Source organism: Capsicum annuum, chromosome 3 (genome assembly GCF_002878395.1).
Source record: "Capsicum annuum cultivar UCD-10X-F1 chromosome 3, UCD10Xv1.1, whole genome shotgun sequence".
NCBI lineage: Eukaryota > Viridiplantae > Streptophyta > Magnoliopsida > Solanales > Solanaceae > Capsicum > Capsicum annuum.
This window is the reverse complement of record NC_061113.1, coordinates 216,858,207-216,871,751: the sequence shown is the minus strand read 5'-3', so window position 1 is coordinate 216,871,751 and position 13,545 is coordinate 216,858,207. Positions and strand designations below refer to the sequence as shown.

Sequence of the window (13,545 nt, the reverse complement as noted above, 5' to 3'; positions counted from 1 at the left end):
AATAGCCTGCTCCTTTTCGCCTGTGACATCATGTTGACCCAGGACACAACCGAAAGAATTGTCCATGACTGATAAATATAAGATCAAAGGCCTACCAGGCTCCGGGGGTACCAGCACGGGCGGATTTGACAAATATCTTTTGATTCGATCGAACACTTTCTGACATTCTTTAGTCCATTTTACCGCAGCACTCTTTTTCAGCAACTTGAATATGGGCTCACAAGTGGTTGTGAGTTGAGCAATAAACCTGCTAATGTAGTTCAGTCTACCAAGCAAACTCATCACCTCCGTCCTATTCTTGGGCGGGTGTAAATCCTGAATGACTTTGATTTTTGAGGGATCCAATTTAATCCCCCGACGGCTGACTACAAACCCCAACAACTTTTCAGACGGAACTCCAAATACACATTTTGCCGGGTTGAGCTTGAGATTATACCTGCGAAGCCTTTCAAAGAACTTTCTTAAATCTTTAACATAGTCGGCCCGACTTTTTGACTTAATAATTACATCATCCATGTAGACCTCAATCTCCTTATGCATCATATCATGAAACATAGTGGTCATGGCTCTCATGTATATTGCTCCAGTATTCTTCAAACCGAACGGCATCACTCGATAACAATAAGTCCCCTATGGTGTGATAAAAGACGTCTTCTCCGCGTCTTTATCATCCATAATAATCTGGTGATATCCGGTATAGCAATCCACAAAAGAGGCAACCTCGTGTTTAGCATAGTTGTCTAACAAAATATGGATGTTGGGCAGTGGAAAATCATCTGTCTGACTTGCTCTGTTCAAATCACGGTAATCAACACACACTCGAATTTTGCCATCTTTTTTTGGTACGGGAACAACATTGGATAACCACATGGGATAACGAGCCACTCGAATTACTTTGGCTTCAAGTTGTTTCATGATTTACTATTTGATTTTAATACTTACATCAGTTTTAAACTTCCTCAACTTCTGTTTGACAGGAGGGAATGCGGGATCAGTTGACAATTTGTGAGCCGCTAATTCAGTGCTTAAATCAGGCATATCATCATAAGAACATGCAAAAACATCCTTATAATCAATTAATGCTTGAATCATTCCATATTTTAGCTGTGGCAAAGCATGTACACTGATTTTAGTTTCCCTAACATCTTCTTGATCCCCTAGATTTATTGGCTCAGTCTCATTCAAATTAGGATTCGGTTTGTCTTCAAACTGTTCCAACTCTTTACTTATTTCTTCTAGTGATTCTTCTTCATCATATTCCCCATCCTGCTTCATTATATCTTGATTAGTTTGGATTTTAAGGTCAGCCTGAAAATTCCACACGCATGTCATGTCATTAGAATTAAAGAGAACTGTATATATTAAAAAAAGAAAAATAAAATATATTAGACACAAAACAAAAGGAACATTGCATTTCATTAAATAAAAAGATAGATGGTTTAAGCATAGATGGCAACATAACATAAACAAACTAAAATCCGAATTACAACCCTGAAATAACCCGGATAAACAGAAAGAAAAATAAAATAAACTACCAAAACTCCCTCCTGATGGGGAGAGGAGTGACTTTCCAATTACTGAGTCGAACAGCTGGACCTATGAATTGCACGTCTGCCATACCGGTGCCTTCTCCTTCTTCGACCATATCAACTTCAATAAAAAATTTCTAGCAGTTATCAACTAATTCAACTTCAAATTCCACATGTTTCGTGACACCGCTCTTAACAAATGATTCATTGAGTAGTGGCATTGGGCGAGGGAGTGACCATGTTTTCTTTTTCCTTCCCCTGGCTTTCTTCAGATTTTCAACCGTAGGCTCAAATCCTAGACCAAACGTGTCCACGTTCTCACTCGGACATATGGGACGAACTATACCGTGCAGAGATGATCCCAAACCCTTTCCTGGCTTAAATCCATATTTCCAAAGTTCACTCACCATCATGATAGAAACGGAGAACAGTTGTGGTCCTGGTACAACCTGACATTCAAGGATACGATTCACTGGCACTGTATCAAAAATTTGATAGACGAATGTCTCCTCTACATTATTTGCTTCAATAAGAGACAAGAGAGGATCTTCGCAGGCAGACAAATCTCCTTCACCATGAATAACCACTTCTTGCCTATCATGCTCAAACTTAATCATTTGGTGCAGTGTAGATGCAACCGTCTTGGCCTTGTGGATCCACGGCCTTCCCAACAGCAGATTGTAAGAGGAGTCTATATTCAATACTTGAAACTCTATGGCGAACTCAACAGGCCCTATGGTCAACATTAGTTCTATTTCACCAATGGAGTTTGACTTTGCACCATCGAAATCCCTGACACATACATTGTTGGGCCTGATCCTGTCAGCACCAATATTCAACTTTTGCAAAGTAGAAATAGGGCAAATATTTGCAACTGAACCTCCATCAATCATGACATGAGTGACGTAGAAATCTTCACACTTCACTGTAATGTAAAGGCCTCAATTATGCCATGTACCTTCAATAGGCAACTCATCGTCAGAAAAGCTGATCCGATTGACCTCAAAGATTTTTCTGACCATTCTCTCAAGCTGATTTATTGTAATCTTCCTAGGAACATATTCTTCATTTAATACCTTCAGTAAAATATCACGATGCTCCTTGGAGTGCAACAACAAAGATAAGAGAGAAATTTAAGTAGGGGTTTTCTTCAACTGGTCTATTACTGAATACTCTGGCAATTTCATCTTTTTTTAAAAAAAAAATTTGGCTTCTTCTTCGGTGATAGGCTTTTTGATAGATGGCGGTCCACTCACAATTGGCTTGGACTTTCTTAAAATTTTAGGCACGAAGCATCTTCCTGACCTAGTCAAGCCCCCTACCTCATCTAAATCTTCCACTACTTCTTTCCCGTGATAGGTCATCACAGTTCGCCCATAATTCTAGGGAACCCTTTTCGTATCAACTATTGGAGGTTGGGTCACTGGTTTGAGGACAATAGGCGCTGCCAGTGCTCCTTTTACCGTCAAGATGGGCTGACTCAAAGCTCCTACCACTGTCAACTTAGGTTTATCCTGACTTAAATCAACATACCTTCTGGTACTTTATACTGTGATCAGGGGTTTCTTTGTGCTTTCTTGGGCTTTATCTTCTCTCATTCCTTCCTGGCTCAATGACATTGCTTTCAAAGACTCTGCTACATTCACCGATCTCTCCTCAATGGTCTGTACCTTGACAATAGGCTTATAACACCTTGAAGACTCTTTCCCATCATATATTAATTCTAACATATTGGTTTCAGCATGGGTTGGCAGCGAATTCTGGTTAATGTTTGGACCCTCCGGGGCCTGGACCAGCATCTGATTTGTGTCAATTAAATCTTGGATAGCTCTCTTTAAATGCCAAAATTTCTCAATATCATGTCCTGGAATGTCATAATAGTACGCACACCTTAAAGAATAATCGAGATTCCTCGGCGGTGGATTTGAAAGCCTTCCTTGAATTGGGCTTAAGACCTTCAACTTTCTCAACCTATCAAACAAGCTAGCATATGACTCCCCAAGAGGGTTGAATTGATTTTTTGACCGCCTTCTCTTTATTATACTCAGGCCTAGGTTGAAAACCGTGTCTGGAGGGGTTTTGGTAATTCGGTGGAGCAGATGGGCGATTTTGTGAAGCTTGCGCGCGCCACTGCGGGTAAGAAGGGGTTTGGGCATATGGTTGCGCGCTATATACTGGGTACGGTGGTGGTGGAATAGAATATAAAGGGTTTTGTAGAGGGTAGTAATGGTGGGGAGGAATATATGGAGCTTGGGCATAGACTTGGGCTTGGGATTGGGGATAGGGGCAAGGTGGTCTTTTAAGATAGGAATGGGTTCCAGCTACGATAGTCGCCACGTCCTCTTTCTTCTTTTTACCTCCGAATACTCCAGATCCACCTTGAATCGCTTATGTGGTGGCTTTTAATGCGACAAAACTCACTATTCGGCCGGTCTTGATTCCGTCCTCTATCATCTTCCTCATTTTGAGGACTTCAATAAAAGACTTTCCCATTGTCGGAAGTAAATGTTGAAAATAGGTCTCATCCTGTGCCTGAATGAAAACCTCTACCAACTTACTTTCTTTTATTGGAGGCTTTACCCTGGTGGCCTGTTCACGCCACCTTATCGCGTATTCCCTAAAACCTTCAGTACTTTTCTTCTTCATGTTGACCAAGGATTTTTTCGTCCGGGATCAGGTTGATGTTATACTAAAAATATTGAACAAACTCAGAAGCTAAGTCATCCCAGCTGTTCCACTTGTCGATATCTTGATCGATAAACTATTCTGAAGCCAGATCAGAAAGACTCTCACCGAAGAAGGCCATGAGCAACTCTTTCCTTCCTCCTACAGCCCTCAAATAGTTGCAATAACGTCTCAAGTGTGCCACGGGATCACCGTGCCCTGCATACTTCTTGAACTTGGGCATTTTAAAACCGAGGGAAAGGTTGATGTCTGGGAACATGCAAAGATCTTTATAGGAAACACTCCTATAATCTTTGATTCCTTACAAATTCCTCATAGCCAGTTTTAAACTTTTCAACTTCCGTGCTATGATTTCCTGTTCCTCTGTTGCGATAGGTTTCTCCGTATCAAATGGAAATGCAGGTGGCTGAGTGTGCCCATACGGTTTATTCATTCTCAAAGTAGGCTCCGGGGCATAATACTGACTATCTGGAACTTTCAATACTGGCTCACTGGCAGACCTAGGAATCCCCATTGTGGGATGCACAGCATATATGGGAGCTTTGGGTGGTGGCGGAGCCACGAATACCGGTGTGATCGGTGGCGCCGGTTGAGCAGCGGGTCTTAAATCGGGAGTTGCCAAGGGTACACCAGGACTGCCAGGATAATAATGTCGCGGAGTGAATCCTGGCGTGTGCTCAGGCGACTCAGTAGGAGCAGAGAATTACGCCTGAGAGAGTGGTGGGCAATTAGAGATATTCCCAAGACCTTCAGGGAGCGGAGGAGGAGGCATTTCACTATCCCATGCTCGGTACAAATCTATCAGTTGTTGCCTGAGCCTTACTACCTCATCATTGTGTTCTGAACTTTCTTCCCTGTGATCCTGATCCGGGTCAATGAGCGAATTTTCAATCCCCTGCTAGCCATGGCGAGCTTTGCTTTGGATCTAGTGAAGTATGGGTGAACTAGCCATAGTGTTGCAAACCTACCACTGTTATTTGAAAGAACATGCTCATCAAAGACGACATCCGTTAGGATTAGGGTACACAACAAGCGTGGGAATCACATTGGTAAAATTGTCCTAAATTCATGTTCATTTCTACCAGCTTTTGAGGGTAGCGAGGTCATTTTAACATCATCCTAATTTTTATCTACACTTATTATTATTATTATATTTTTCTTCTTTCCCTCTCTCTTTTTTCTTTTTTTTTTCATATCAATCTCTGTTCTTTTCTTTTCTTTCTTTTCTTTTCTTGCTATCTACCTTCATTTTATCATTCTTTATGGATTTTTCTTTTTTTAAAAAAAAATGAAAAAAAACGAAACAAAATGATTAGATCGAACCCAAAAGCAGGTTGCCTACGTATCATGTTGTACATAAATCAGATCTTGCGTAGTTCGGGCAGCATATGCATAAACATTACATAATTGAATTTATTTTATTTTTTTTCTTCGCGAAAATGAAAACAAACAAACAAAAGAAAGACGTAACCTCATAACATTTAATGAAAGAAAGAAACAAAACATGCAACGAATTTAGGACCGCTTTAAAAACTAAGCAACAAATACAAAATAACATTCTAGTCCCCTAAGACGACATGCGTGAAATTACTGATAAAGATCCTAATACCAAAACAACTTGACTCCGACTTAAAACTGATGCCACCCTACAATGACAGAAACATAAAAGACTCAAGCCGAATAAAGATAAGAAATGCTCTTTCAGACTGGTGCTCTGCGTGATGACCCTGGCTAAGATGGACCTGCCTGTAAAGTTCTCTTTCTCCCATTCAAACTTTGTAGCATATCCTGTAAATACACCCTGATATTAGGGAAGAAGCTTTGGGCCCGTATTCCTGCCTCATGAGGAGTGCACTTGGAAAGATTATTCTGACACCTCTCTACCGTCTTGAACAAATCTGCTAACTAAACTCTCAGTGTCTCCACTTTAGACCCCGCACTTTCATCCTGATGGTCGTCAACTATGCATTCTTCCTGTATTCTCCCTCTAAGCTGCGTTGGTAAGGGTTGACTGATACCCCGAGGGACAGATTGAAGCCAGACCCCATATCCCTGAGTGTACCCCGGATTATCCAAACTTTCTTTGAGAGTGTCCACAGCTAGCTTTGTTGCATGCTTCCAGAACTGCTGTATTTTCTTTCAACTAAGGCTTGGTCCTTGAAGTACTCAACATCCTTTAGAAGATCCACTACTGGTGGCACATCCTGCGGCCTACCCAACAGGCGCATTACCCTAGAAGGACTGTATGGTCTAGTGCAATTAAGCCCTAACATAACTAGAAGGAGCTGCATTTGACAACCAAACAGGATTATATTTGGTCGAAGCCATAAATAAGTCCACAAAATGTTATCCCCGGTTCTTGAATCAAGAAATTCAATCCAAGCGTCGACTCCCACGGGTAGCGAGAATTTATCCAAACGCAACCTGAGGTCCATGGCTTTCACTCGATTGGGAATACAACAATCTACCACATCTACTCTAACTAAAGAAGGCGCATGCAAATGCTCCACCATCCATAACTGCAATATCATGTTACTGCCCTAAAAAAATCTCACCCCCCCTTCACTTCGATTAAAGCCTTATATATTTCTGTTAAGATCATGGGTATGAGAGTGAACCTGCCCTTTTGATTAATGCCCTTGTCATTTTGATCCTTATGAAATAGAGCCATCACCACAGATTGCAAACGTGTATTAATACGTCTTTCTTCTAGCGGAAACACTAAAGTACCTAACAAATCTAGGGTGAAGACTTTAAGACGCTTTCTCTCCCACTTCTCCTTAGTCATATGAAATTCATCCCAAAAGCAATCAAAACCTTCCGAGGGCCCAAATCTAGCGAACAAAAAATCTAAGGAAACCCACGAATCACTTAAACAAACCAAACGCATACCCTTACTTTTTAAACCACAAGACTGCAAAAATCTCACGCCAGTATGATTTTGTGCTCGGATCATATCCTTCTCGATATAGGGCAAATGCAACAAACCGGATATTTCTGCCAAAGTAGGAGTCATTTCACATTCCCCAAACCTGAACACCAAACTACTTGGATCCCAAAAGGTCAACAAAACCTCTATTAAATCTGGACGAGGGATAATATGCAGAAGTTCCGTAAGATCACCTAATATTTCAATCAGTTTCTGCTGATCAACATAGTTAAACATTTCCCACCACTTGATTAACTTTTTGGGCACCTTGACAACCATCAGGACTCTAGACTTGGTGGACAAATCCATCCTGTAATAACACATAAGACGTTATCTCAAAAATTCGACAAGAGTAGAAGATTCCCAACCCTTGGGATTTTTGACACAAACATATGTCGATGGGACAGACCACTTCATGACTCCAATTTGCCGAACAGAAGTACTGAGCATAATTAGTCTACTTGGCTAACAACTCTAGATTACGGGACGAGATACCTAGGCTAATAATAAGAGAAAGGCCAACATAAAGGTTACCGAACCCACCGAGGGTTGCCTACGTATCCCAATCGAGGGAAGGAAATCAGGTATGCGTAGTTCATCCAGATTGGACAATTAACGATTAACTAATAAATTGACCCTAACTTAAGAGACACAACAAAAAATAAACGAATAAAAACTTTTCGGATTTTCAACTAGACACTTCAACTAAGACTGACACCACCAATTATGAAGAAAAATCTTTTTGGTATTTTTGCTTTTAACAAATAAGTAGAAAAGGCAAACAAAACCCCTTTTTTTTCATTTTTTTTTCATTTTTTTGTTGAACTTACGGTATTTTGAGAAGATAAATGCAAAACGTAAAAAAAATCTTTTTGAGTTTTTGGATCGTGAAGAACAAAAGTCATAAAGAACTCTAAAATAAACTACGACACTCCTTTTGATTCATTCTTTTTGACTCACTTTCTCTATATTTTTTTTCTTTTTCGTTTTTGCCTACGCACCTTACTCCTAACAAATGTTTTCTTTTTGTCAAATCATTCCGTCAAATGACCATGTTACCCTTAAAGATGCAACAGTTAGCACGTAAGGATGCTTTAGAGGTGAGTCTCCTACAAAGGGCCATGTGGGTCCCGCTAGGTCTCAGTATGATGCACATAAGCATGACCTAAAGGCTGACCTACATTATGGTTCACTAACAAGGCTGTTCGGGGGAGCGTATGGTCGATAGTGGCTACTTTGCTTTCCACCTACTCCATAACACCGACGGCTCCCCCCCTAAAATAAGGGTGACTCAACTAGAGGTCGTGTACAACACGTGTACTATGGACTTATTGCAAAAAGAAGGCCTAGGGGTAGACACATGATGACAGATATAAAAGCGGTAACACATAGGATAAATACTATAAACAAAGAGCACGAAAAACGCACAAAAGTGAAAACAATAACACAAACAAAATCACAAACAATGCTTATACACTCGTAATGTCAAACAAAGCCGATACGACTCAAAAATAGCTCAAATTCTAAAAAGTTAGATTCCCCAGTAGAGTCGTCAGAGCTGTCACGCCCCTTTTTCGACTCCAAAAGAAAGAATTTTAAGTTCAAAAGGATTTTATTGTTAAGTGACAAAAAAATGAAAAATTTGTTTCAAAAGAAAAGAAAAAAGAAGAAAAAAAGGATTATTTACAATATTTTTCTTATTCAGAGTCGTCACTTGGCATAATCCGGTGTGCCAAGTCACCTTTGGAAAATCCTTTTCGAAACGGTTTGACTCTAAAAAACTGATCCGCGAACAGAGATTCTGGCTAAGGAATTCTGTTGACCGAGGGGAAGGTGTTAGGCACCCCTCGATCCTGTGGTTCGACCACGGTCGCTTGGTGGAGCGTATCAGCTAATTTGACATTACAAATGTACAAACCACATAAACACACAAAACAAGCAAACAAACAAATCACACAAAATTCAAAACAAACCAAAATAATGTTCAGTCCAAATTATACAATCCAAAATAAAAGAGATGCTGAAATATAAAACCTATTCTATTCTAAACTAATCCTAAACTAAATTCCACCCGACGTTTCGGGCCTTGATCGCGAATGTCCTCCAAGTACAAGATACTTTGGGGCATTCCCCGGATAAATCAATACAAATCCCTCGAGGCATTTCCCGGCCAAATTATACATTTTTTTAAATACGAGAAAGACGAACCATTCCAAAGACATTCCAAACACTCAAATAATCCAACAGCTCTAAATTTGCCTACCCAACTCGACCTACGAACATGGCACTATTGGGTTCAATAACATTCAAGCTTATTCTAAATTAAACAAAGCGATAAATCAAAATTGATCTATATTCACCCATGTTTATCAATTCTTCTATTCCAACCCAACTCCCTGCTCAACCACAGATTAATTAATTCTTGGATTAACAAATCAATTTTCTTTTGTCTTCAATATCCAAAATCAAACATCAACCATACATAATAATTATTCATGGATAAACACCATCGAACATCAACAAAATCAATCGAACATCAACAAAACACAAGCATAACCTCAGTTTTCATCTTTAAACTGAAATAAAAGAAGAGTTGAAGAATTTGGACCTTTCGAATATATTTTGATGACTTACGAAGTGAAATAAGAGCAGTCCCAAAAATCCTTAACGAACAACCTCAACCACGAACAACCAACTCGGTATTAAGACCCAAATTGGAAAAAATGCACAATGAAATCAAACCCGTACCAATTTCGCACCCACAGCTACTGTTTCAACAGATTTATGGCGAACTTCACCGGAATCGAGACTGGTTGGGGCTACTTTGTTTCGCCGGAGCTCTGGTGAGCTCGATCGGCTATGGGCGTGGTTGGTTTCAACGATCTACAAGGGTCCCGACGTTATTCCGGTGGGAATTCACCGGAACCAATCGTGAGGGGTCAATTTTGGTTAGAAACGGAGGTCAAAGGGACGACACCGAAGTCGGTTCAACGGAACAGGGACCTCCGGTGGCGTTACTCTATTTTTCTCCTCACTATTCTCTCTCCCGATCTCTCTCCCCCCTCTCGCAGCTCTCTCTCTTCTCACTGTGTTTCTCTCGATCTCCCCTATCAATTCATGTGTGTGTCTAGTGGGTGTTTGTGTGTGAGGTCAGTAAGAAGAACAAGAAGAAAAAAATGGCCTCCCCTTGATGATTTTTTTTTTCCTTTTCTTGTCCGTGTCCCCCTTTGTGGATATCTATCTCCCCTTTGTTTTGTTCTTTTCTTCTATGGATGATTCCCTGTGGGCCTTATTTTGTTACGAAAAAAGAATAAAAATGTGAGGGGTGGGGTACGTGGGTAAGTGGGGTTAGAGGTACGATGTATTTTATTTTGATTGGGTAGGTTGTTAGGATAAGATAAAATTAGTTAGGGGATTGTTATTTTTATCATTTTGTGGAGGGATTATCACACGGGAGAGGGTACACGGTAGGATAAGGTAAAAATGAGTAAAAATGATATCGGGGAGGGACAAAATTAGGTGTTTACACAATCTGGTATAAGAGAGTATCAATTGGTAGATTTCTTTTTTTGATCTTTACATGCATCAAAACATCTCTGACTCTGTGATCGAGTCAACCTCTGAGAAGAATATGTACCAAGACATGACTTGTCTCTTACCTTGAGACCTCATTATTTCACTTTTTTTCTTCTTCAAGTTCAAAGAACTATGACATTACTTCAAGTGCAAATCCGTATGTGATGATTCTGTAAAATTATCATCATTAACCACAAATTTGAGGTCAAAATTGACCTCTTTACCCATTACTTTTAACTTTCCTTTACTTCCTATTTTTTGCTTCGTGTCTAGAGTTTTCAACGCTCTAATTCAAGAAACAACAAATCAATTTTTGATACTGATCGCAAAACACGGTAGATTGATCGATGCATAACAGAGGAGAAAAAAATTTGGGAAAGTATATTTAGAAAAGAAAAGTGATTTAAGAATAGCCAACTGTAAAGAACATTTAATCCCCTTAATTGTATAAGGAGAATGACTTTCGGTCAAATGACTAAAAAAAGAAAATAAATTGGGCCAACTAGCTTCAATTGTCCATATTTTCATAATATGGGTCATTTCTTTTTAAAATGGTCAGCCCATGTCCTTTTCCCTTTTATTTATGTATATACGTTGAATTTATTTGACTAATATTTATGTTTATTTATATTTTGATTTCTCTTAAGATGTTAGACTCCACTAGTATTGTTGAGAATATACGATACAATATAACCTCGATGACAATATAATAGGTAATTGAAATTTAAGTATTAGTATTGCTTCTGAAAGTGCTGAATGCTAACTATTAGAAATTATGAAAGACAAGTTTTGTAGTCAAATGTTTAGAAAGGTTGTATGCTGCTAACTAAAAATAAATTAGTTGAGTTGAAGGCTTAGTAACGTATTCTTAATTAAATAGTTTGTTAGTTACTTGAAAAATTATATCTTACGTATCAATTAAAATAACGATAATTGTAATGTTTTACAATATTATATGTACTTAAATAAAATGACAAAAATAATAAAACGCACGCACAATCATGAGAAAGCACATACAAAAAGATTTAACCTAAATAAGATAAAAAAAATTATTTTAAGAATGAATAACTAAAGTTTGCAAAGAATATATATATATATATATATAAAAGTAAGATGAAGGATATTTTGGTAAACAAATAATCATTATTAGAAATTATACAATGAATAATTATTTTGAATATGACAAATCAGACACTCAATAAGAAATAATTTCATCATAACAAATCCCAGCATGACTTATCCCAACATAACTTATCCTAATATAACTAATCTCAGCATAACTTGTTTTCAATCCAAACTACCCCTAACAATTTTCAATCAACTAAATAGAATTTAAGAAAGAAACAGTATGTAATTGAGTAAGGCTATTATTTTAAGTAAAATGATGAAATGAGCACTCATGGTTGTTTGGCAGGCAATGATACGAGAGTATAACTCTAACTAATTTATTCCACTTAAAAATTTCTATGATAAAATAATTTTAAATTGGATAAAATAAGGTGAGAGCATATTCATGATTAAGTATAAGATAAAATTTATACTACTTAATTAATGGTATAAATTTATTTATCCCGCATACCAGACATCCTCACAGTTCATGAAAGAACAACTTTTGAAAATGAAAAGCGCTTTCTGGTTTTCATTTATCTTTAAGCCTCGAAATTCACTAATCATCCCAATCAAATAGTACTAACCAGAAAATTCAAAAAAAAAAAAAGGGGGGGGAAGAAGGAGGAATAATTAATTAGATTACACAAATAATAGTACACATCTGATGAGTGCTAAAGAGAAGGAATTATGAAACTAAATCTCACCTCAATTGGAGTACATGCTCGGTGGGAGTTTCAATTAAATTCATCGCTTTCAACTCGAACTATGTAAATTACACTCGTTTTGAATTCACTGATACTAGATACTAGATTTGTTTGTAGATTTAGAGCCGGTAATATGGAGAATTCCGAAGAGATCGCATGATCCTATGAGAACCAGTTGGTTAATTTGGCACACAGGATCAATGCGATCCCTTTGGAATAATCCACTAGCACTAAGAAGTAATTGCACGTAAAAAGCTGGGCAGTCAGTTAATTAAGGGTTGATGATTCCATATGGTAAAGTTTTATATTTATAAGAGGATATTTGGAGAAAAAGGGAATGCACTGCACAAACCTCGTGCAACCCCTTTTGTTTTAATGTTACTACTATTCATGCATTTGGTGTGTTGGTGGGATCAAAGGTTGTTAGACTTTTTTTGGTTTCAATAGATTCTTTTTCTCATCTGAAATAATTATAGTGGCGGAGCCAAAAATTTAATGACGATTTTTTAAAAATATAATACTTTAAAATTTATAATTTTTTCACAAAAATTTTAAGGGTATCTTAGTCATTCTAAAAAAAGCAACTTATGAGTACTTCTCTAACAATCACATAGTAATTGCTTGTCAATAGAAAAAATATCTAACAGCTTACTGATAAAAGCAGTTTCAACAGTTAGAATGTATTACAACATTTAAAATTTATCAATTATTTACCATCAGTTAATCCAAACGGGCTCTTCAGATAGGGTGGGAGTTATTTTCATGCCATTAGGCCTCTCCTCTAAATAAGATAAGGTGCTAATAAGTAGGATTACTCTTTACGAGAAGTCAGTAGCTATCACAGTTTTCTCAATTTTTCTTAAATTGATACTTATCTCTATCACTATTATCTTAAAAGTGTGAAGGGCCTTATAAATCACGTTTGAACTTTTTGTCCTTTATTAAAAGTCTTTCCTTTAGACAAAATCTTTTTTTTTTTTGCATATTATATTTAAATTACAAATCCAATAAA

At 37.9% G+C, this 13,545-nt stretch overlaps 1 protein-coding gene across 2 annotated transcripts; it reads right to left on the bottom strand.

The window, feature by feature from the left end:
* Positions 1 to 894: 894 nt before the first annotated feature.
* On the bottom strand, positions 895 to 12,937 carry LOC124897072. Of its 2 annotated transcripts, none has more exons than XR_007053612.1 (2): positions 12,534 to 12,937; positions 895 to 1,308 (listed from the first exon to the last, which is right to left on the bottom strand). XR_007053612.1 is itself a non-coding variant. In XM_047409381.1 (2 exons), the coding sequence occupies exons 1-2, from the start codon at positions 12,575 to 12,577 to the stop codon at positions 6,766 to 6,768; spliced, it is 732 nt and encodes a 243-aa protein (XP_047265337.1). In that variant the 5' UTR covers positions 12,578 to 12,918; the 3' UTR covers positions 5,673 to 6,765. The 2 variants fall into 2 exon arrangements, 1 of the variants encoding a protein (XP_047265337.1); XM_047409381.1 differs by lacking the exon at positions 895 to 1,308 and adding an exon at positions 5,673 to 7,453 and having other exon boundaries at positions 12,534 to 12,918.
* Positions 12,938 to 13,545: the final 608 nt, after the last annotated feature.